We start from the raw sequence: 26,136 nt of genomic DNA on the forward strand, positions 1-26,136 counted from the left end.
CACTGTTTTAAGTAAATAAGTAAATATATAAGGATATGAGTAAACATTTGAGCCTGCATGGCTACGTTTGACCCTTCGGCGATAGGAGAAAACCTCCATTCCAGCTTTGAAATGGAATAATTTTGAGTCGTTTTCTGCTTTATCTTTCTTGTGCGCGTCAGATCATCTCATCCTCAATGCAGTGAACCAGCTGGGAAGACACAGCCTTAACATGGAGGCTCTGATGGGCAAAGACCTGGGCCATCTGGCTGAGGTCATCGCAGGAGCTCTGCAGGAGGTGGATGAGGAGCGGCTTACTGATGGGGCCGAGCCAGGACCCGGAGCTGGTCACTCCAGGGGGGAGATGAGGGTTAACCAGGAACGGCCGGCAGGGGCACTTCTGAATCAAGACCAAGATGTGAAATTGTCGGGTCTCAACCCAAAAGAAGCTCCGAAGTTAAAACAACAAGGTTGGTGTTTGTGTTGCTGGTGCAGAAAAAAAAGCAGGACAGCGTTCAGAGAGTTACATAGTTGATGCAGGAGTACGTGGCGTTAAAGGCCATAGCGTGGCCTTGTTCATATAACTTTCATAAAAAAAAAAAATGTTGCCAAATGTGTTTCTCACTCTTTCAGTTTTCTGTCATAACTTCTTTTTCTTCGCTGAACACAAAGGGTTCGGTTTCTGCTCAATCCACTCACATTCACTGTGTTTGTTTCCAGGCCAACGGATAGACGGTGCAGACAAAGAGTCCACTGACGAGGTGAATTATAAATTACTCTGCTACAAAATAAATTGGTTTCTCTGGGATTGAGACATGTCCAAGATTCAGTTTTATTTACTAATACCTGCTGCTTAAAAGGGAGGATTTGAAAAGTTTAATTATTGCAAGAGAGCGCATCCTTGCACAATCTTTGATCGGTCTTAAAGCATTTTCAGAAACTCTCTTGTTTGAATGTAAACAAGTGAATGAATCCTGGAATCTCAGTCTCAGAAATTGTAAAAAAATAAATAATAATAAATTACTTTTTAATGGCTCTGTTCAACTTTATTAAACGTCTTCTTAGAGAAAACCAAATGTCCTCTTGATTTTAAAAGTAAAATGGTCCTCATTCAAAACAGCATGCAGCCATATTTTCCAAGCTGCTAGACTACCTCAACATGGAGCCGTTCGGCGGTGGTCCAGGGGTCACGGGTGACACGCAAGCTCCTCTCCAAAAGATGGTGGGACTGGAGAGCGTCCACAGCATAACGAAGCAGGGCCCAGTGCCTGCCCCCTACCGCTCAGAGGAAACGATTGTGACCGTCCCGGCCAAGGAAGGGTCCACCCTGCGGCTGAGCGGCGGAGCAGAGGGGCCTGATGCGAGGGTGGGCTCTGAGATCCAGAGCTGGATGCAGGGGGACCAGGCCCCGGTGGGGGGTGTACAGGCAGAGGAGGAGCACAAAAAGGACGTAAAGATTAAAACTCAGCTGGTCCATGTGGGAGTGAAGGAGTTTTCTAGCAGAGGGAAGGACCGACACTTTGGCTACATCATCACCAACTCAGAGTGAGTCTCGTTATTACTGACGATATAATGTAGTATACTGCTTTTAAGCCAAAAAACTTGATCTTTCCTATTTTAAGATTACTAAAATTCTGTGGACTTGAATTACAGTAAGTAATTAATTAATTATGACATAGTATACTTCAGGTCTGGGTGATGCATCATCCTTCATCTGGTTTATCTGCTGCATGTTTTTCATTTCAATTCATTTCAGTTTATTCATATGGCACAAATCCACAACACTTTGTCTCAAGGCACTTTGCAAAATTAAATAAAATCAGCTCACTTGAATCATACATTTGGATTCAAAGACAATTACTTACTTTTGAAATGACCCTTGTTATTAAAAAAACACAGACAAGTTCAGTTTATTATTCAAAATGGTTACATTCTTATTTTTTATTCAAGCAAACTCAGCAGATTCCATGGAGTCATTGCTTTGCAGCGTTCACTCCTCCTGAATGAGCGTTTAGTGAAAGTGGACAGTCGTCTGCATTGTCCATGGCTTTGCAGCAATCCCTCATACTGAGCATGCATGAAGCGACAGTGGAGAGGAAAACTCTCCTTTAACAGAAAGAAACCTCCAGCAGAACCAGGCTCAGTATGAACGGTCATCTGCCACGGCCGACTGGGGGTTAGAGAAAACAGAGCAGAGACACAAGAAGAGCACAGAAGCATTGATCCAGATGTACTTTATCGGTTAAAAGTAATAAATTAACACCCTTGTATCCCGTCTGTCATTAGTTTAGCTAAAAAAACATCATTGCCAGGCTGCATGAAACTCAGTGCCAAAAGGTCTTATTTAAAATAGTTTCTTTGCTCAGTTGTCATTTGTATTTGAATGAGTAATAGCTTGGAAATAAACCTTTGAAAAGGGTTGAAAAAGTCCGAAGCAACTAGAGTACAATAAATTGTGTCTCAATTGACGTAAACAATTTAAGAAATGAAAAATATCTGAAGACTTTTCCACATTATTGTATTACATATCCTCTGCTTATAGGCGTGTTACTGGTTAAAACAGGCTGCTGCCATGGCGCCTTCGATTGAGACTATTTAAATGTGCCTGGATCATAGCAAAGGTCTAAAAACCCTTGTTTTTACCGTGGAGACAATGATGGTACCATATTCTTTTATAGTCCAGTCTATTTGTGTGGAGAAGCGGTATGTAAGGCATGCCAGTTTACACAATATTTTTAACGTGGCGCAAAATAACGGTGTTTAACAGTGCGGTAAGATATAATACAGCACACAAAATCCTAAATCCGTGTCTGAAGTCTGAAGTTGTTTTTTATTAGTCAATCCCTAAACCCTATCACCCATTTAGAGGTTTGTTTGTGTTCCTCTTGTCACCATAGCACAGCTGGAAAAATACATTTAATCTGCAGCTGGGGGGGAGAAAAAACTCAAAACCTCCTCCAGTCCATTTCCAGTGGGGTCTGCAATGTTGATGTCTATGTGCAAAGCACCTCAGTGTTGTGCCATGTTTATTGGAGTTCAGACTGATCATTGCAGCCACCCGATAAGATTTTATTTGGTTGTAGCAAGAGCAGTAATGGGAAAACAATGTGCGTTACAATACCTTACTTTGAGGGCCTGGCCATGAGGACACAGTGGACTGTCCGCCTTTTAGTCTAAGCTGGACCCTACAATATGCAACATTTTACCTCCCAGCAGAGGTTTTGTGCATTTTTAAAACCATTGGGGAACTTCCACAATCCATTATGCGTAATGGAGAGCCCACTGCCTTTCTGATACAACCCAGAGCATCTTGCCCGGAGCCTAAAATAGTTTTGTAGTTTCTGTTTGATTTTTAATGTAATAGTGCTGTCCTTATCAGGGGAAAAAGGGGGCCTTTTTTCCCGTTTAATCTCATCCAAGCATTTAGACAAAGGTTTGGTAAATTAAACAATCAAGTGAACCAAAGTCATGCTTTGTTGTTCGTCTGTGGCTTTATTTACAAAAAATGTCAAATTTGGATCCAGGAAGGTTTAGATTTAAAGAAACGATCGCTCTTTACAGCGAGTGATATAGTTATTATCATGAGTGAGAGCGTTACAATGGACATGCATTTACATTTGGCATTAAAATTGCAGCTGTTCAGATAACGCAAGACGATTTAGGCATCACTTTGTAAGAGCTATATTTACTACATATTTTACATCCATCCATCCATCCATGGTCTATACCTGCTGATTCGTGAAGGGTGGGTGGGGGTGCTGTTGCCTATGTCCAGCAGTCATTGGGCGAGGGGCGGGGTACACCCTGGACAGTCCATCAGTTATTGCATATTTTCTGTAGCTATACTTCAGACACATGCAATCGCATTTTAAGTAAAATCCTATAATTTCAAACGTAGCACCAGCAGATGTAAAAGTCCGTCTTTTAGTCTTAATGCTACCTGGCTTGACGCTGTGTCGCGAGGCTTCTTTGTGCTGCGGTGTTTCGCTTCTGACATACTAATGGACTTGTTTCAAGTACACTCATTTCAGCACCGAGCATATGTCTGCTTTGTTCGCTTGCTCACGCTGCCTTTAAAAGCTCGGCTCCTGTCAAAGCCACCTACATATTCCCATCTTTATGGAAAACGATGCTGTGGGCTGGACTCTTTTGTGTGCGCGCTGTACCTGATTACAATAGCGGAGATGATAAATCCCTCAGCGTGAGAACATTACTGTGCAGCATTACGGTCTTAATGATGATACTTTGTGGGGAAGGGGAGCCAAGTTTCTGCCTCTCCTTCTCTCTTACCTCGGCTCGGCTCCGTCACGGCAGAGATAAGTTTCTATCGACTCTGTCTTAGCCCCTGGCGCTCTCTCAAATCTCTTAACGGCGTTATCAAGTCCGTTGTCAGTGGGTTGTCCTTCACCTGATCAACACATGCAGCCTCGCGAAGGTCCGACACGGGTCCAGTCGCTGTCGTCGTGTTGCCGTACAAATATAGAAGTAGCAGATTAACACACAGTGAAAGAAACGGGTCACCTTCTGAGGTAGAAATCTTCACCTCCTTCTTCCTTCTTTCTCTGCTGTCCACTCAGCGGACACCCACAGTGGACCCATACAGGTGCCTCTGCATTTGCTGCACATGTCATGATTGCACGGTTGTTGTGCCCTTCTTCTTCACACCCTGCTGTGGGGCCACACAGACCTGCTTATCCAACAGCTTCTGACATTGGGCTGGTTGTGGAGAGACGGCGTTGGGGGGGGGGGTGTGAGGTGTGGGAGGAGGAGGCATTGTCACGGCGTGTGTGGAGGGATTGGAGAGGGAGGTGGGAAAGGTATGGATTCTGGAGAATTGGGGAAGAAAACCCCGAGGGGGGAAAAGTGTTTGCATCAAGAATCAAGTCACTCCTGAAGCTCTCCGGTTGCTCAAATTACCACAGAGGGATGGGGACGTGTCTGGAATTGCTTTGGTGGAGCTTTAACTTCTAAACCTCCTCACCAATTGCCACAGAAAGAGCTTTGCGCTCTCTTAAGTGGACAGAAAAATCAGCCACTTGGGCACAGTACAGTGTATTTATATCTGTTAGAAGAATGTGGTTGAGGTGCAAATGCAGACGAAGACAAAGTGTATGAGCATAAAGACGCACCCCATACAGTTCTTTGCGAAAGGATGGAAAAACTTTTTTTTTTCCATTACAAGAGTACTTTTAATTTTTACGTATGGACAAAGACATAGGAAGACATATTTGTAAAGTGGAAGGATACTATTTTGTTAATTAATCATCCTGAACACACCATTCCCACAGTGAGACATGGCGGTGGCAGCATTGCTAGTTCAGGATAAGTTGGATGTCGTTTAAGGCTTCAAACGACTTGAGAAGGTCGATGATCCAGCAGGGCAAGCAAACATGCAGCCAGAGGTGCAACACGAGGGTTTAGATCAAAGCGCACCGATGTGCTGGAAGGGTGCAGTCAAGACGCAGGCCTAAATCCAGTTGAGGAGCTGTGGCAAATCTCGGATGCCCTCCATCCATCTCCATCCTAGAATGTCAAAACTTTAAATGCTCAAAGATTGGCAGAGACATACCCCAAAATACATGCAGCTGTAACTGCGGCAAACATTGATTCTACAAACTATTGATAGAGGGAGATGAACGCAAATGCACACCCGTGCTGCTTTATGTTGTTCTGTCTTCTAAAACGGCAATAAAATACATTGAGGTTTGCGGTTTTTGTGTGAAGAAAATGTGAAAAAGTTCAGTGGGGTGTCCAGATTTTTGCGAGGAAGTGCATGCAGTAAATGGTCTCGCACTCAATGCCCAGGCCCCCATGAAATTGTCTTCCTGCTTATTTCACACGTCTCCATTATATGCAATGGAGACAACATTTAAAGGATGTCTCGCCGCGATCCATGACCTCTTCCTGCGTGTCAGCCACCTGGCAGCGATTCCTCGTGATTCCTGGTTAAGCCGTCAGGAAAAAGAGTCGCTTTTCCGAGAGAGCTTGTGAGAATGCGCCTCTCATTCCCCGCGTACGGAGCGCGCCGTCCGGCAGATTGCCTTTGTTTGGTCTATTTCCTTCCTGAGTGAGAAAGCAGCCACGGACTGAGCTGAGATGAGGCATGGCTTTATCAGACCACCATTACACTTCACCTCCATTCCATTTGCACCTTATTATTCTCATCTCAACGTGAGGGCGCGTGCGCGGGCCCCTCCGCGTGTGTCTGCGTCCCGCGTTCCTGCGTTGTGAGGCTGCGGCGCGTGCACGATTGGCGAAAATGTCAATGCAGAAGGAAGGGGAAAGATGAGAGAAAGGAGCGTCCGTACGATGCAGCCATTTCGCCTCACGCAGGTTCCATTTGCACCTTATTGTTTGTTTCATTGCTGGGGAAAAAAAAGCAGGTGATTTAGCAAGCCTGGAGAGGCAGCTGATCCCTTTTCCCTCAACCCAATGCTTTGTGTGTGCGTGTGTTTTTAGTTGTAATCGTCTGAGATGACCACCGTTTTTTTTTCTTTTATTTTTTTTTTGCAGTACATCCACTCAGACAATCATGCATTTTTTTTTTCTTGTGTGCAATCACCCGTTTGCAGGAATGAAATGCGGCATCTTCTTCCTGGGACAAAAAAACACAAAAAAAAAACAAAAAAACACAGCGACAGCATTTTAACGGTTTAACGTTTGGATGTCTCTCTTAGCTCCCTCACCAATGACCGGGCCTCGGACCTGATGGAGAAGCTGACCCAGAGGATGAACCTCCACACCGCAGACCTCACGCAGCTCTCGTACGTACAAACGCTGATTACACCAAATAAAGGGTTATTAATCACATTTAATTTATTTCAAACATTTTTTTTATTGGAGTCCTTGAGCTTAGGGGAACAAGGGATGGCTGTTCTTCATTCCCTGAAAGGATTGTTTGTGCAAAAAACGCAGAAATGTGCAAGAGTCTGTCGGCGTTTGTTGTTTTTCTGACCTTTTGGGGCGTTATTTCTTTCATGCAGCAAGAGAAATCAGTCCTAATTACCTCCAGAACTGCACTGATGCCTCTGCTGTATTCAAAACAGCACTGCGACATTGCCTCAGTGCCTCTTGTAAAAAAAAAAAAAAAAAATAGCAGCATAGCAGTCAAATGATTCTTACTTAAAGTCAAAAGGAGGGAAGAGGAAGTAGCCGTGGACACAGAGAAAAGGACTCCATCAGGAGGCGGTTAATGTATTAATGAGCGAGCGAACTGTCCTTGAACCCGGACACATTCGCGTGTTTTTTTTTTTTTTACGTGGTTCCTCTGCCCGCTCGGTGTCTGACCGCGTAGGAGGGAGAGGAGACGTGTTCGTCTGAGATCTGACGAGCCTTTTGAAATGCTCGCGCTGGAAGAAGTGAAGTCTGCGCGGCTCGGTAACACCTGCAGCACGAGAACAACAAAGCCGGAGGACTGCGGTGTTCATGCCAAAGACTCCAACACGAGATGCTTGCATAATGCTTCCTAAATAAAAGCACACTGACCTTAGCGTCGACGCCAGCTGCAGAGGCATTCGGAGCTCTACCTTTTTTAATGCAACCTCCACATTTGGTGCAGCTGGGCCAAAACACGGGGACGTGTACACATTGCTGGCAGCGATTTTGTTAATTTTGTTATTACCCCTGTCATTTCACATCATTTGGAAACAACTGCAGACACACGTCATGATTAATGCCTTCGTGCCTGATGTTGATGAAAGGTCTGAGGCAATATTGAGCCGAACTCTCGCTCAGACACCGCTGGGGTGAACTTCTCGCATTGGAAATTTGTGGGAACCACTTCATCAAAGGTACAGTTCCTGCATTAAAAGTTTTATTATGTCAAGGTCCTGCAGATCACCTTAATACTAGAAGCAAGGAATGGTATACAGACCGTTGTCTGAATCAGGCAAACACAAGGCCAACACAACAACCGCTTACGCAAACACCTACTGAAGGAAATAGTTGTAATCTCACAATTAACTCACATGCATGTATTTTAATTTTTTTTTTTTTTTTTGCTGTAGAAAGATACTGGAGTATGTGGAGGAAAGTCAAATTTCACAGAGAAAGTCCCAGGCCAGGATGTCAAACATCAGTGTCGCCCCCATATTCCTGCGCCAAGTGATGGATTGCTTGAATTCTGTAAACATAACAGTCTCTTGTAATTTAAAAAAAAAATAAAATAACATGTGGAGGCATCAATCTTTACATCTTTAAGGGGGAAGAAGTTGTGACACCGGTCCGTTCGTCTTTCAGAAATATTAGGATGACCTGAAGAAATGGAATCAACTTGTGTATACCTACCAGTATTTTTTTCTTTCCCTTCAGCTCCACTGCAACAGAGCGCATTAGTCGGGTATTTGACTACTTTCAAGCGGTAATTTTCTATATAGGCTGTGGTTTACAAAGTGAATAGAGCACATCTCTTTACAGTGGTGCTTTAAATCTGGAGTGGTCAGCCTCATGTGTCTTCATTACTTTTCTGCTCGAAACCAGTGGAAAGTAATTAAGATTCCCTTTGAGGGCATTTTACATGCACCAGGTGAAGCCACATCAGTCATTTCTGCACGTCTTTACAAAATTTTGACTTTGAAAGAACTTCGCCCCGGACATTGCCAATTGTTTTGCTGTTTAGGTGCACATTTAAATCAGATGCAACTTAACAGAAAGAAAAAAAATGTTTCCTTGCTTTCATTCAAAAATAAAGCCCTAGCACAGTAAGAGGGCATCTTGAAATTGAAGAGTTTGCTGAAGAGTTTCCTTCATTGGAACTAAGAGTCTGAGCCCAACTCCTAAAAACAAAAACAGCCCAGCACCTAAATCCCCCCCTCCACCAAACTTCATACTTGACACTATCGAGTCAGGCAAGCATCACTCTCCTGGGAACTGTCAAACCCAGACTCGTCCACTGGATTACCGGAAAGAAAGGCAGGATTCATTCCTCCACATAACACGTCTCCACTGCTTTAAAGTCCAGTGGCTGAGAGCCTTACGCCACTGCATCTGACGCTTTGTATGGCACTTGGTGATATAAGGCTTGGATGCAGCAGTTCAGCCATTGGAACCTTTCCATGAAGCTTTCTTTGCGCCGTTCTGGAGCTAACCTGAAGACCACGTGACACGAGGCACTCTGTGGCTACTAAATCAGCAGAAAGGTGTCCCTCAGCAAATCCTCTGATCTGGTTCTGGGAGTTCATATGGCCACCTCTTCATGGCTGAGTTGCTGTCATTCTCGATCACCTCCACTTTGTTACCACCAGCTGACTATGGGATATTTAACCACAAGGAAATTTCAGGACTGGACTATCTGCACAGGTTGCATCCCATCGTGACCCCACCACTTGGTTTAACCAATACTTTGATTAAGACTTATTCAAGATAGACTATATTTGCAAAGATGATATTTTAGAGTTTAACCTTGTAACACAAAAGACATTTTCTTCAATAAATAAGCAAAGAAGTCATTTTCTTCTTTGGTACATCTATTGACACTGATGTAAGGACTATGTTAGAATGTAGTACAGAATATTTATAAAAGAGGTTTGCTACGTTATGTCAGTTCATTACGGCGGAAACGGTGTAAAAGGCTAGTCTCAAATGAACCTCCCTGTGTGTTTCCTCTGTGTCTTTGCACCTCAAATATACTGTTATCTATTCGGAAGGCAAATGGATAAAATGTATTCTTTGTCTGGACTGTTTACCTTCATTCTCGTTATTTTCACACACACACACACGCAAAAAAATGAAAGCACATTCATGTAGAAATACCCAAGGCGAAGGACATGACGCAAGTTTTTTTTTTATCTTGTGTTTTTTGTGGAATGCGTGACACAGGTGAGTAATTGAAAGCTCTTCTCTGAATATGTGTCGGCTGGGAGAACGAGAGCCGGGTCAGAACACGTCGCCCCGCTTTGTTCGGACGGTGGAATGATGACGGGCACGCTTAAGTTCAAGGTTCTTACATGATTTTCATGTAAGAACTCCACAAATATTCCTTCAGATTTCCAGGGTTCTCCAAGCCCTCCACGGCATACTTCAAGTACCAAACCTCCCTATGAATTACAGTTGTTAGGCATTAAATAAGGAACCTGCAAATACCCAGACTGGAAGGAATGAAAGGAGAGAAGGGACACAAGAAAGACGGGAAGGACACAACCGAGCAAAGGAAAGATGTGATGAAGTTGAGAAAGGGAAGGCACACAGAAGGAAGGGAGGTAGGAGACAAGGAAGAAAAGAAGGCAAAGGGAAGGAAGGAAGAAAACAAGCAAGCAAGGTGGGACAATGTTTAGATAACAGGGTAGGGAATAAAGTCAGACAAAAACGTTCTTCTAGACCCGGAAAAACAAGTCAACTTCATAGTTTTTTTCCATTTTTCGTAGAATTTCTTTCACATGGATCACATCTCCACGGTTACCATGGTTCCTTTAAACTTCAGTTTTTGATGTACCTCGTTCAGATGACGTAAGTGTTTTACTCCCCGACAACACTAGGGGGAGTTGGACACACGCTCACAAGAGTGTGCTCAAACACAGTCTGTAAGAGACACATTTACCCTGCACCCCCCACTCCTCCACCCCACAATACAAACCGTTGTGCACACAAGGCACTCATCATGTCCCACCAGCAGAGCCAGAACCAAGTCCGGGGCTTACTCCTTCAATAACAAAGGAGACGCTGTGAATTCCTCCAGATCACTTATCTATCTTAGCTTCATCTTCCAACATCAGCAGCGTTTTCTTATATTAAAATAACGTTGGTGGGGCTTGAGAGAGTGAGAGAGGGAGAGAGAAAAACAAAAAAAAACATGTCAATTCAATCTGAGATGCATTGGGATCTCAGTCAGTGCACCCTTGGCCAGGGAGAAGCGAGGCAGGGGTAAAGATTGTGGAAACATTGACATTTACGAGAGCAAACTAGAGCCCAGGTGAAGGTGGTGCTGGGGGAAGGGCATATTTCTTTTCAGAGTGGTGTGTTTTCCTCTCTGTCTGTGCCCGAGCATGTGTATAATCATGTTCATAAATGCATTGTTGCATGGTTGGGCCCGTCTGTTGAGAAGTATTGGCTCATATATCGCTCCTGGCTGGACCAGGGGAGCTGCGTCTGTAGCAGGCTGACTGATGGTGAGTGGGTTTGGGTCACAGCTCTCTGGCAGTCTGATGAATCTCCCTTTATGTTGCACAGTCTGGCAGGAAATGCACTAAAAATGTATGTGCACTTTCCAGGACATAACACAACAGATATGGTGACATACTGAAGGGCTGGGGTGGATTGAAGCAGGTAGAAAAATGAGACATGCATAGACCGGTCGCAGTCAAAGGCCAATAATGCTGTCAATAAAATATCTAGTTGTATGTGTATTGTCACGGAGTATTATCTAGTTGAAGTAGTGAGTGATGCATGTATAAACATTATTAAAGCACCCTAGGGAATTTTTCTTGTGTTCCTGACAGATCATCTTTAGTATGCAATCTTTCTTAGGAGACCTCTGAGTCTTGCTTGAATTAGAATACATTTGTACATTTTAATACACATTTTAACATAGTTTTTGTTTTTTAGGAAGTTGCAATGGTCCAAAATATTTAAAAAGTGCAGTTTATACCGTATTTTCCATACTATAAGTCGCTCCGGAGTACAAGTCGCACCAGCCATAAAATGCATAATAAAGAAGGAAAAAACATACATAAGTCGCACTGGAGTATAAGTCACATTTTTGGGAGAAATGTATTTGATAATATACAACATCAAGAACAGACATGTCATCTTGAAAGGCAATTTTAAATAAAAACAGAACGGAGGCAACAACAGGCTGAATAATTGTACGGTTAGCTTACGCTACATGACACAACTGAGAACGTGCCTGGTATGTTTACATAACATATTAAAAGCTATTCAGATAAGTATAGCATAAATAACATGCAAAGAAGTTAACCAAAGCGCCCGTGTCACTCCAAATAACTAAAATCCAGTGAAATCTTCATCCTCGGTGTCACTTTCAAATAACTCCGTTAACTCCGGAGGTAGAAGATGCGGCACTTCCGCTTCTACGTCGCTTACGTCTGATTCAACACAGGCCTAGAGCGCCCTCTGGCGGTTTGGTGTGAAAATAACAGGTGTAATGATATACCGGTAAAAATGTGTAATAATTTCACACATAAGTCGCTCCAGAGTATAAGTCGCACCCCCGGCCAAACTATGAAAAAAACTGCGACTTATAGTCCGGAAAATAGGGTAGTATTTTTTTAAGTAGGGTACTGCAGAGCTGCTATTGGTAGATAGTAAGGGAAGAAGATCTCATGGCTTACTATAATGGCAGGATATTTTTTTTTTGTCAAAATAACTTACTTGTGTCTTCTTTTAGTTCGCTCTGTGGTTAATTCACCTTCTTTCAGTTACCACCTCAGATTCTTCCCTAGCTTTTGTGCCTTCATTTAATCTGTCCACACGGATCTGGCGTTTTGGGAGACCGCAAATGATATTTTTTTCAAACCGGTTCCCTTAGTGGAACAACTTCAAAATGTTGGTTGCGTGTTTCCGTGTTTCCATGCGAGTTGCTTCTTTTCTCAAACGATGACGACATAGCTCCACCTCTCCCTGTAGCCTGCGTGCTCCTCAATTTCACAAATAACAACAAACACGTTGTCGTCCACTATTGCGTTCATGCTAAAGCAAATATTGGCCTTGTTATGGCTACGTGTATGTTTGTGTCTGATCCCCAGCCATGCTGCTGTCTATACTTCGCGTGAAGTGTCTGTTTTTTTGGCCTGTTTCTATGGCAGTGTCACAGCGCCACCAATGGACATGGCGAACCTATTACACAGCATTTCCAGTGGCGCTGCATCCTCATGTGTTGACACACTTATTTTTCTTAGTCGTTTATGAAAATGTACCGTCTTTTTCTTGTTTGCGTGGAATAGGCCTTAGTTCCCTAGTTTCTTCGATCACCGCTGGATTCTTCTGTTGTTCTTACCCTGGTTCTGTGTACTTGATTCTTTGTCTCAGTCTGTTTCTTTAATAAATCACACTCAGTACCATGCACCTGCTTTTTTATTGACTGTGTTCAAATCCATTGCTACCTCAAAACAGGAAATTTTGAACCATAGCAATACCAACCAAGTAATGAACCATAGTTTTGTACAATTACAGATGTAATAGAACAGAAGTAACATGAATATGTACTAAAAACGTAAACTAATGCTACCTTACAAAGATTTAGGATGTGTGAGCAAGAGGAGTTTCAAGAACAGTTAAATTTTAATTTATCTGGTCATAATTGTTGCTTTACAGCTGCATTATTTGTTCAACTACTAAAACTACTGAACACCATTGATCACTAACTAATTTTTATTGTTCTTATCTTTAGGTAGACTTTTATATCTATAGGGCAAACAGAGACTACTTGTTTATAGTTACTATTGCATTCGTTTAAAAATAAAAGGTTGAATTAAATAGCTTGGATATCAACTTATCAGCAAGTATCAATACAGTACAAATCTGAAAGAAAAGGAGGAGATGGTGGAATAGAGGGTGGCGGGAGATGATGAGGGGGTTGACGATCACTGGGAGCCGTCAGAAAACTGCTTCCCGTAGTGTTCTCTCCTCCTGCCGAGCCGTCTGCATAAACAATGAAAAATGCTGAATAATGTAAACAGTTTACGCTTCAATAAATTACCTTTACATGAACAGCTTGTCTTAGGGAAAATATGTTGTTTTTCTTCTCCATGAGGAACATTCAAGCCCCACTAATTGATTGTTAAGAAGTAATTTGTTTTTAATATATTACCACTGAATGCTAAATCCATGCTAAAAGGTAAATAAAAATAAACTCTGTTTGAAGAGTGTGGGAAAACGGTTGAGTGTTCTAATTAACACAATGCAGTTAACGAGTGCCATAAAATATAACTTCACAAACGCTTTATAGCTTTCAGCCGAGAAAACAGGGAGTGGAGCCAGAGCCGACGTACTGACTTCAGGCTGTGGTCAGCAGGGAACCAAACGTCAACCGTTGCATCTCAACGGAGCTGATGACGGTTTGTGGTCTACATCCCTACCTAAAAACATATGAAAACTATAAATTAAACTTTCTGCACTCACCTTTCTCCCTTTTCTGCTGCTGGTTGCACAGTGCATTGTGGGATACCTTACTGCCCTAAGCCTGCAGAAAGATGGCGAACTGGCCAAGAACACTGGCACTTTGAGTGTTCTAGTGGCATGAAGGAAGTCGGCTTATGAAGACAGATATTTGGACAGGCTGACAACAACTGGTCACAAAAGGGTTTTTTAAGCCTCCATCTTTAAAATTCTTTTAATGCCAATGTGTGGGAAAACAGAAGAATAAAACAAACAGTGATGTAATGACAGTTAACATGAATGATTAATATTCACGGCTCCCTAACTGGCTAACCATTAGTTGCTAATGATGCTAACGTTGTCATCTGCTTTAAGGATTATTTTCTCTTCTGGGTTGCATTTGATCTCCACAAGTTCAACATCTAACCTAGTTAGGGTGGTCAAACCTGAACTGATAAATGAACAAGGGTTATTTAAAACACAGTTTGTTATTCATAAAACTATAATTATGTTGGTTCTTTATTCGCATTTGAACAATCTTTACATCTGGCAAAAAAAGCAAAAACTAACTGACAAAAAAAAAAAAGATGCAAGATATTAAGTAGTCATACCTTCGTGTAAATACTTTCCCCTAATTACTGATTCTTTAAAACACGGTTTCTGCTTTGTGAAACTTTTATTGTTTTTTTTTTTTTGTTGTTTTTTTGTGAAAACCCTGAAAATAGATTATTAGTTGTCTGGAAAATTCTTTTTTTTCTTTTCTTTTCTTTAATCTGTTTCTTTCTTTAAACCAACCATAAATATCATCCTGTGATCTTGATTTTTTTTTTTTTTTTATTCAGAAACACATTTTGCTATGGAGTTGGTTGGCAAAAAAAAATGCAATGAGAAAGACGTATCAAAAACATGAATCTCTGGCAAAACTTTTGAGAGGAAAATTGTTTTTAAATAGCAGAAATAATTTTTTCCCTGTTACTCCAAAATGTGTGAAACACTGATTACTAATCAATTCTACACAACCCCTCTGCAAAGAATGCACCTATCTTTTTAGGTAGCTAGATCAAATTCAATCAAAAACTATGGAAAAGGCATAAAAGGTATCTTGGTGGTGTCCATCTTGAAATCTGACTCGTAACAAAACTGTACTTGAAATTTCGTGGAAGACAAAGCTTGGATCTGGGAATGAAGTCACACTTGATATGACGCCGTTCTGGTTGCATAGTCAGAAAACAAGTAGGATGTTTGTTTTTTTTCATAACTGATACTTCTTCAGTGTTTTATGTTTTTGATAGATACCTGACTAACTTTCTGTAAGAAACAGACTATGACAAACAGACCTGCTGAAAAATAGTAACTTTAGATCTGAATCTGCCAGATGTATGATTAAGTTTGGACTTTACAACATATGTGTTTCCCAGGATTCCCAAAGACGTGCTAACTATCTCTCAGGTGAAGAATTATGTATTTTGTTTTAATATTTTTACTTTGCTTTTAGGCTTCCTGGCTTTCAATTAACACAATTGGCATTTTGCAACTAAATTGATTTAAAAAAAAAAGACTTTTGGGATTTTAAAATATACTGAAAGCACATGTCAACAAACTGAATCCTCAGCTCTTTTATTGTGAATGTTTGGCTCAGTTTTAAGGGGCAATGCATCTGGCTCTTACCACAATAGTATAATTGCACCTATTGTTTTGTTCCTCGTTGTCTCAAGCTAAAGCTAATCATCTCAGTGTTGCATAAAGTTATGTTTGATGTTATTTCCTTTGCGTTTTGATCATTCACTGGGAATAAAATGTGTTTCATTAGTTTGTTGATTGCTGTTATGAAGGAAAACCACAATAAAGGCTTATTTGACAAAAAACAGCCTATTTTATTTTATGCTTCTTGGTGTATAAAATATATTTTCACTTGGGATATAAAGAGGTTCCACTAGACAGGAGTGGGTTTATTTTCTTTACACATTGCTAGGCTGTTATTTTTGTCCTCTGTGACCATTGCTGGTAGTTCTACCAGAGTGTGTAGAAGTTGTTAGATTTTATTTCATGCCCAACCTCGGGGACCTCTAGCAATTATTTTGCTCCAGGGTGAGGAGTCTCTTGCTAACTCCAGGCCAGACAGAAGAGAATGGGTGCAAAGAGTACAAGCATCGATGTAACAGAAAAGGGCTGCGAGGTTGCTCAGCCAATGACTGTAATTTGCTCCTTGGACATACTCAAACTGAAAAGGAGCGCAAAACTCATAGTGATTTACATCATATTCAGAAAAGCTTCTGGTACTAAATTCCCAATGGCGAGGCTTTAATTGGTGCTCCAGTTGGAAGCGTAAACATTAAATTGAACAGTGAAACTTAGGAAATTTTTAATCTTCATTTTCTGTTTGGGTAAAGAGATCAGACCTATTCACCTTTACTTTTTTAGTGAAAAATAGCAGAAGTAAAGATTCCCGCTTCAGATAAAGGCTTTTCATCATGGAAACTAGAAAAAAACATATTATCCGATCCTGTGTGTTAGCAATCCATTCCATCTACGAGCTTTTATAGAGATAAGAATGAATAGCATTTTATTTAATTTTTTTTGCAAGAACGATCCCACTAAAAACTTCACAGCGCTCGTCATAATCCACATTGCCTATTAGGATCTAGATGGCTTGTGGTAAATCTAAAAACCTCCTTCTAGCGTTAAGGGAGTCATAACGCTATGCTCTTTGCATTCACCCGCCATCTTTCCTTTAAATGTACTCAGTAAAAGGAGGTTAAAAAATTAGATCTCTGTGAAAGCTGCAGGCCTGTAAAAATCCTGATCAATCACTGCCATTCGGTTTGAATGAAAAGAACCAATGAGATGACTTCATGTCTCACCCTGCCCAATCCCCCCTCTGTCACTTTATCTGTTGGTTGTCACACATGCCAATCATTGTGATGCACTTACGTAACGCCAATGTGCGTGCACGTTCCTTGCTAGTTTCCGCTTGCTGGCTGCACATGCGCGCTTGTAGCGTTTATGTGTCCAGTTAGCTTCGGTGTTAGCCGTTCGTTGTCGCTCCGCTGCTCTCAGCGTATACTTTTAAAATGGCTGAGAGTTGAGAGTGTATAAGTTTATGAGAAGAAGAGGAAGGCCTCAGTGGAAAGAAATATGACCGGAGTGGATTTGGAAAACTTTTTCTTGCATCCCCATGAGGAGCGGAAGAGTCTTGCCTATGCAAGGTCCATGTTGGCCCATTTTGGTGGATGATGACACTTTGTTAACAGCTTCAGCCAGCAACTTTTACAACTACCAACATTGTATGTATTAGTGATACATTAGGAGTAATATCAAACACAAAGAAGTGTTAGTGTGTGCAAATTCCTGACTTTAAAGAATTTTTTTTGAATCTCATAATGATTTTTAACAAATATCCTGATAATAATGAATTTGTCATATTTAATATAGAGTTGCACATATGTGGTTAGATCTCTACATTAACGAAATCCCATTAAAACAGATAATTGTATACCACTGTTTTTAGAGCAGAAACTACATAAATCTGTGTGTGTATTTACAAGTGAAGCTCACCCCACTTCTTAAAGCATAATCTTGTAAAAAAAAATCTCTGTTTAAACTACCAGATGGCATTAGCTGCCACCGTTTCCTCTCACTACATTAGAAAAACTCTTTGGACAGCCTTCATTTGGGCAACCACGTGCAAACCGTAAGGGTCATGCTGAAGACGTAGGACACATCTACAGTGAAGATTCGCGTTGCCAACTAATCTAGGCAGCAAATGATACATATAAGTGGAAACAGGTCCTTTTACATTAACCTCGTGTTTTTTTTCTCCTTAACTTGTTGTCTGCAGCGTCCTGGGTCCTGCACTGACGTTCAGGGTCGGCCCAAACTCTAAAAACGTGACCACTGCAGATCTGGTTCAACTTGCAGGTGAGACTGACATACATGCTTCCATTAATCACCGACACAGAAGGATCCCACTGGTGACATTCATTCTCACCTTTACAAGGCAGATCACTTTGTTGCGGTCTTTGCTTCGGGATACAGTTTTAGGTCCATGGGTTTTCATCATCTTTAGTCGTTAAAAGGATTGTCAGCAGTGAGCATCAGTAACAGAAATGATGATCCCTCCATCCTCCCACTCCCATCCTCGCGCACAATGCACTGGACAGTTTGTTTGGTTTGTTAGGTCCAACAGACTGACAGCTTGAAACAGGTTTGTGTTGGCCAATCTGAGTTTGTATGTCCGCAGTGTGCACTGGATTGATGTAGACTGATGGGGATCTGTCACAAAGCGACAGGTCGCTGTCAGCACGCTCCTCTGCTCATTGTCTGCGCTCCAGCCGGTCAGCCGTGTGTGTTTGTTCAAAGTGTGTCCTCGTTTCTGCCGGAAATGACTTGGAGCAGGACAGCGATGCTTCAGCATGATCCAATATTCCCCTCGTGGAATCAAAATGTGTTGTTATTGGCAGTATTGTGTTGCTACGCTATTGTTTTTTTTGTGTGCGTTGGTGTTATTTGAAGCAGCATTTGTTGTCACTTTCCTGTTGGTAAAAGCAGGAAAATGAATGATGGTTTTAGATTGGCAGGTCCAAGGTTATCCTTCTGTGATTTTCTTTTAGATTTATTTTCTTGTCTACTTCTTGTTCGCTCTTTTTTTTTTTTTTTTGGCCTCTTCTAAACCCGTGTGACTGACTGTGATGAGGTTTCGTGTGGTGAGAGCTAATGACGGGCAAGAGCAGGGCTGAAATGTCAGACCAAATGTTATGTCAACATGATCATCAGCCTGGTCCACGGTGATGAATTATGAACACAGCCAGCTTGAATAGCAATTTGTTAAAGTGGAGGGAAGGGCTTCTTGTAATTAAAAAAAATCACTTTCATCCCAAATAAACACAAGATGTGTTTGTCAAATGCATTGAAATGGCACCAAGAAATCGCAGAGAGCTTGAATTAACAGTCCTGGCACAAGCTTTAGTCCCTGTACTCCGTCCACAGTGTGAAGTGGACATGAGTTCTCACCCTCCTCCTGATGTTCAAAGGAATCAGAAATAAAAGCTTTCATATCCATTTTCAAGCCCAACAAAGCCATCAGGGACATTGAATCCAATTCGTTGTGGCAAAAGCGTGATGATTTCTAAGCGGTTACCACGTTGCAGAAGAGCGTCGCGGTTTTGGCGCGATCTAAAAATCAAAGTGACGCCCACATACAGTGGCCACCTGGGTAATCCTGACCTTTGCCTTATGTGTGACAATGCATAAATGACGTGGCCTCCTAATGAACTCATCAAACCCCCTCCGCTGCATCCAGAGTTCAGTCTGCAGCAAGAAGCTTTGTGGTAGTTATTAAGAAAAAAACTAATAATATTCCAGGTTTCTGTGTATTTTATCTGTGGCCAGCTTATAAGCTCAAAAATACATGTACAGTCGTCAGAAATTCATTATCTGTGTGGGAGTGTTAAGCTATTAATTGAATTTTTATGAAGACATTTGCATTTTTTTAACCTGCAGCTAGGGAAGATGCCGTGTCTAGTCCTGTTCAGACATTATCTCTGACAACAGACATATTTTGCATTAATGTTAAAGAAAACACAAACAAAGCATTTCACTTGTAATTTTTACCAAAGTTTTAGTTCCTGTTGACTGTTTTTAGATCAGGTGGCTCAGTTTAAAGGGGAAATATGATACAAAATCCAATTTAGCAGAAAATTTTAACGTAATCTCTGCAGGTGCTGTATATATATATATATATATATATATATATATATATATATATATATATATATATATATATATATATATATATCTTTATAATATTTTTGGGTCATATTTTTCAATAACCTGAAAAGCCACATTGATAATGTGGAGCACTCTCCGTTTTGCACATTATCAATCTGGGCCTGCTACCATCGAAGCCGTTCAGGGAAAGGAGGGACATATAGCAGGACTCTCCGAGCTGATTGGCTGAAGGGACACCTAGTGCCCGCCAACTAAAGTTTTTTTTTAGACAATCACGGTATCAAATGAAAAGAGAAGCTGCAGGTGCCATGAGAAATCACAACAAGTTAAGCTAGTCAAGGTGCACTTATTTGGATGGTGAAACTCATGACAATCACACACAAAACAGATGAGATAGCAGCAGCTATGCATGCATCCGGCTGGGCTGCCATGTTTATTTAGGTTCGGCTGTGAGCTTGGCACCTCTCAGTTTCATCACAGCTGGTATGTCCGGTCTTAAACCATGATAATGCAGCGTGATTGGCCATCCTTTTTGGTTTGGGCCTGACCGGTTGAGATGGGAGCGCGATACAAGATGGATTCTCGTGTGTTTGTGAATGCAGAAATACCGTGAAAATTCAGCTTGCAGGCAAGGGTAATTTTTCAAACCGTTCAGTTTTCTCTATTGTCCATTACATTGTTTAAACAATGATGTCACAGTATTTACTGTGGAAATGCAAAACAAGGTCATGGACTTCTGGCTCACCAATTTCACAAATCCAACATTTCTATTTATTTTACCGCAATTTTGTGGTCAATCCTGAAGAATACTACAAAAATGGCCAAACTTGGTGGAGTGAAATGCATGAAGACCTGGAGGTGTGAAGTGGCTCCTTCAGATTTAAAGAGATAGCAGCAAAACCAGTTGCTCTCTGATAAACCTTAGAACAGGGGCAAATAAGGGGCTGTGGAGCACCATAAAACGAGGAATTCAGACCAAAGCTTTGCAGGTCCACTTTTTTACATGTCCTGTCTGGTAGTGTAGCATTAAGAATTGTTGTCTTGATGCCAAAGAGAGTCCAACAGATTTACTTTCACAAGTGGAGCATTACTGCTATCGCTATAGTGCTCTTCTTGATATATATGCAAAAAACTTTATTAGATATTATTTTGGGATTATTTCAAGTTCAATTGACACAGAAACAGAAATGTAAAAGAGATAGAAAAGGAAAAGAAAAAGATTAGGCAAAACACTAAAAAGGAGAAAAGGTGAAAAAAATGGAGCAGTGGAAAAAGAGTGTACAAGATAACATCCCCAGAGTTTGCTTCTCCACCTGCCGAAAGAGATATGAAAAGAACAGCAAAACCAATCAAAAGAGTATCAAAGGTGCAAAAAACCAATGCCTTGAAAACATCACTGAAAAATATACAGTATTATTTAATACCACATGTATATAGTGACAGTGAAAGCTAATGATAGAGTTTATCTGTACAGAAATGAAGCTGAAAGCACCTGGATCCAAGCACCTGTTGGTGTTTGCGAGAGTGAACTTGTATATATAAGGTTTGTCCATAAGAAAAATGCTCAGTAGTGGTTGTGAGGAGCCAAAGATCCAAACCCCGAACGGTAAGGCAGACACCGGAGAAACCATAACTCCAGACACCCGAAAGGTCCCCCAGAGCACAGGACCCCAAGAAGGTCCAACGCAGGGACAGTTGCCTACCCCATCCCAGGGAAGAGCAGAGAGGAGCCCGAAGAAATGCCCCAGCAGCCACAGTGCCGAAGCCCTCTGGAGATGCAGCAGAGAGCCCGTGGGCCCTGCTGACAGCAAGCTACGCTAGAGCGGATCCAGTCATGGGCCCAGAGACCCGAGGCCCAGGGGCACCCCGTCCCCAGTGGGGCCTCAACATAGCTAGGGAGCCCAGGCCCCATGAAGCAGCTGCCAGGAGTGAGCTAGCACACAGCCCCGGACACGGAGGACCACCAACGCACCTGTGGGTCAAGGCGCCACCCAATGGAGGGACGGGGGACGGGGGACGGGGGTGGGCTCCACACTTAGTGGAGACCCGAGATGCCCCAGGAGAGGGCGCTGCCCAAAACCCAGCCTGACAAAAAGACAAACACAAAACCAGGTACACGATCACATTCACACTTCCCCACCCTGTGGCCCTCACATGCAAACGCTCGTAACCACACATGAGAAAAAAAAGGGGATGCTGTACACACACTCGCACTGAATACACCCATTCTATACTCCCAGGTCCACGTACCGACACTCCCAGAGGGTTATCCTGTTCCCAGGCTGAAGTCAGGTTCCTTGTTTGTGTGTACAAACTTGCCGATTAAAGCCAATTGTAATTCTAAAAGGTCCTTGGAGGTGTCTTAATACCAAATGTTAATTATTGCTAAATGTAGTGATCTCAAAGTTGGAATCACTGAGCTTTGTTAACCGTATATGTGACAAACTTAGGAGGGTTAACTGATTGGAAAAATATTTATTGTGTGTCTGACCAGCCAATCTCCAGTCAGGGTGGCTCACAATTTATTATTTGGGTAATAACTGACAAAGAAGCAAAATGACAAATACCAGCAGAGCGATAGCCATGATCAGATAGCTTTTTACCACTTTCCTGCGTTCTCTGGCTTAATTTTTAAATGTTTCCTGTTTACTGAAAATACCCAACTTCTGAGTCTTTTTCCTATCTGATCACCAAAGGCTGTGGTGGTTTCTAGCGTGATTTGTTTTTCCTTCTTCTTTTTTTTTTTTTTACCTTTGATTACACTGGTAAAAAGAAAATTATATTTTTGATTTTCCGCCCACACAGTTTACCTAATAAAATAATTGTTTTCTGCCACTGATATCTGTAGTTAACCATAAATGCAGAAGAAAACTCAGCTTTTTCCTAAACCTGTTGCTACAAACTTTCCAAACAGATTAAAGAACTTTGATGTTCTGGTCTGCGGTTATTGAGTATCCTGTATTTACTGATTTGAGCTATTGACTATTTTAATTATTTAACTATGCTCCCTGGAAGGTTTTTGTCATGTCAAGGTAAAAAAAAAAACTGAGAAGTGTCAGTTTTAGTTACTTAAAGTCTATATTATCATATAAATTAAACCTCCATGGTTGTTACGTTCACTGTACTCGGTGGTGTCTAAACAAGATTAATATGGCTCTGCTACATTCTGCTGTCCATCTATCTGCCCATCAGTTCTTTTCGATGCGTTCAATGCCCCATTGAAACGAAAAGACAAAAAGACTTGGCTGAAAGGCACGGACAGTATAGAAGAGATTTGATAACTGGTTGAAAAGCATCTTTTTTTCTGCAGCAGGTTCTTAGCGGCTGTGCGGTGAAAGGCCTGCTGGGAGGTCTGACTGTATTAGTGGAGGTAGAGTTCTCTTGTGTGCTGCTCAACTGGAAAACTGCAGGACAAAGCCCGGCACTGCCTAATCCCTGCTCGGCTACGAAACAAAAGAGAAAGCTGCTGCTTTATCGAAACTACAAGGCAATCTGTGTGTCCGTGTTTGTTCGTGTGGATGTGTGCAACTCTTTTTTTTTTTTCTTCTTTTTTTTTTTTTGCAGCTGTGTTCATACTGCGCCAAGAAAATGATTTGTTCAATATTTGATGAAGTGGCAGCCAAGCTGTTAAAAAGCGACGCTGGAATGTGTTGTTTAGAGCTCTACTTTTTTCTTGCTTCCTCACAGTGATTTCTAAACATGTAAATCACCTTCAGTGGGGGGATAATAGATCTGCCAGAGCTGCTTTTGCTCACCGCGGAGTGACGTTTTGTTGCCGATGATGGATTTGATCCACTTACACGTTCCTACTCTATGCAAGCGAGTAGGCGGTTTTTATATGTAGGATGAGTGCTCTGGCTTCATAAAGTGTTATTGTATAATTATGTCCTGGCGTGATTGATTCTGTTTTTAAATTTGTGATATAGGCCTGCTTTACAGTTGTAATTATAGGTACGCCTAATGAATTTGAGTGTTTTGCATAAGAAAATCTGAAGTCTGCCGACTCCAGAGGGGTCAGGATGTCCCAGACCAGATACCAGTGTTTGTGATGGGGATATGTGCGCGTTAACCCACGGCTGATAGGTGGAGCCTGGGGAGCTGGGTGAGGACACTCCTATTGTCTTGGCTGTCACGGCTGGGTGACCCCCAAGCCCCTTAGAGGCCTCAAAGGCCCCAGAGGCCAGGCCACAGCAATGAGCCGGCAGGCCCCCAGGCCGTGAGAACCCCGGCCTTGGTCAATGAGTGCCGGGATCATAAGGACCCTGGGAGCAACTTGCTGGGCCATCTGGAGAGGAGAGCAGAGACCCTGACACATGGCTGTCACCCTGAGGGAGACACGCAGAGATGTGGACGCAGACAATGTCGGCCCCCGTGTTTCCTGCCCCGGCTTCTGTCTTTTTTGTCCTAGCACACGCGGAGTCACACGTAAGCGAAAGCCAAGGAGATGACAGGTGTGACAGAAAGTTTCCAAATTCCAAAGTAAATCGTGTTGAAGAAGAAAATCCACCATAAAATCATTCATTTGAAAACTGCATTTTTGTACATACTCTGGTTATTTTCTGATATAAAAATTTGTTTCATCTGAAACATTTAAGTGGGACAAAAAGACAAAAAAAGACATTTGCGAGGGGGCAAATACAATTTTACCGCACTGTAAAAAAACAACATTTTATAAATACATTAAATTTCATCCAATCTTTAGCTTGTAGACTTTGGACACAGGTTATCGTCACAATATTGCCTGATTTGTAAAAAAAAAAAAAAAAGAATTTCTGGAAAATATTTGTGCTTTAAATTTAAAGTTGCGTAAAGCTGAATTCCCTGCAGTGAGTCCTGGTCCACCCCGGGTGCTCCTCCCAGTGGACATGCCCAGAACATCCCCAAAGGGAGGCCCCCAGGGGGCATTTTGATCAGATATCCAAACCACCTCAACTGACCTCTTTCGATGTGAAGAAGCAGCGGCTCAACTATGAGCTCCTCCCAGACAAGAGCTCCTCACCCTATCTCTAAGGCTGAGCACTGCCACCCCCAGGAGAAAGCTCAAGTATCAGGGATCTTGTTTTTTTTTTCCATACCTCATGATCATAGGTGAGATTTGGAACGATAAATAAAGAGCTTTGCTTTTTGGCTCAGCTAGATCCGTTACAGCAGAGGAACCACTGATTCATCTCTGCATTTTTTTGTTCCATCCTCCAATCATTCGTGAACAAGACACAAAGATTCTCATCACGTTGATTGCAGTTGTTGCTCCAAAGGTTAGCCCAACCAGCTATTTAGGGGAGATTTTTTTCCCACACAGGACCATGTAGGTTTTTTTCTCCCTGAATAATAATAAAAAAAACATTTTAAAAACTACCGTTTGTGTTTACTTGTGCTGTCTTTGACTAATATTTACAGTGTTTTGTTGTTCTGAAACACTTGAAGTGTGACAAGCGTGCAAAACAATAAGGGACCATGAAGGGGGAAAACACTTTTTTTTTTTTTTTACAAAATACAAAAATGCTCACTGGGTGTAATTCTTGGAAAGCAAACATCTTTAGTCACATCAGTGCAGCAATGAATAGTATGAGCCTATATGCCCTCAGCAGGTACTGACGGGCCCATATGGGGGGTGAGGAGCTGCTCTGGTAATTCAGAAGGAGTGATGGGAAAAGGACGAGATCAGGTCCTAGCAGCATGCCCTCCTGTTTCCAAACAACTCCCTTTCACCTTTTCTTTTTCCCACTTTTTTTTTACCATCTGCTCATAAATTATTCTGAGAGAAGATTCTATAGGAGGAATAAAATATAATATAAATGGGCTTTAAAAACGTAAGCCAGAGGTGCAGAGAGGTAAATATGGCCGGTTGCTTTGTTTTAAAGACGCGTGAGAGGCAGCCTATATATGACTGGGATCCTATTGCCTGTCACTCCGTCTGTCTGTCTTTTCTGTCTCCTCTTTAGAGGCCGTGTAAGATGTGCTCAGAGGCCCACGCACTCGCGCTTCGCCCTCTTTCAAACACACACACACACACACCAGACAACTCTAAAATGGAAACACTGTGACTGCGTGATGGAGCCAGCTACCATTTGAGTGGTGAATGGTAGTCTTTTCCAGCTGAGCAGATTAGCATAGATCTCCCACGCAGACAGAGTTGACCTTCACTCTGGCAAACACTTGTCAAAATGCCAGCGATAATTACCTGTTCTTTTCGCAAACAGCACCACGGTTTATCCACCTGCATCTCAGGAGTGGAGGATGAATCTGTAGTTCCACGGCTGCCTGTCTTACAATGAACAATGCTTTTATATTTATTCCCCTCTCATTTTTCCATACTTTGTCGCAGTACAATCACGAACCTCAATGGATTTTATTGGACATCACGTGACCAACACAAAGTAG

At 42.0% G+C, this 26,136-nt stretch overlaps 1 protein-coding gene across 1 annotated transcript in view; it reads left to right on the forward strand.

Moving 5' to 3' along the window:
* Window positions 1-26,136, forward strand: part of ptprn2 (protein tyrosine phosphatase receptor type N2) — a 212,557-nt gene that overhangs the window by 65,375 nt on the left and 121,046 nt on the right. Inside the window, exons 6-10 of the mRNA XM_036125606.1 lie at window positions 162-449; window positions 700-740; window positions 1,100-1,524; window positions 6,657-6,743; window positions 17,867-17,946. Of these exons, the coding sequence (XP_035981499.1) occupies window positions 162-449; window positions 700-740; window positions 1,100-1,524; window positions 6,657-6,743; window positions 17,867-17,946 (921 nt within the window). The remainder of the gene's footprint in view (window positions 1-161; window positions 450-699; window positions 741-1,099; window positions 1,525-6,656; window positions 6,744-17,866; window positions 17,947-26,136) is intronic.

The sequence above is a fragment of the Fundulus heteroclitus genome, chromosome 21 (assembly GCF_011125445.2).
Source record: "Fundulus heteroclitus isolate FHET01 chromosome 21, MU-UCD_Fhet_4.1, whole genome shotgun sequence".
Taxonomy (NCBI): Eukaryota; Metazoa; Chordata; class Actinopteri; order Cyprinodontiformes; family Fundulidae; genus Fundulus; species Fundulus heteroclitus.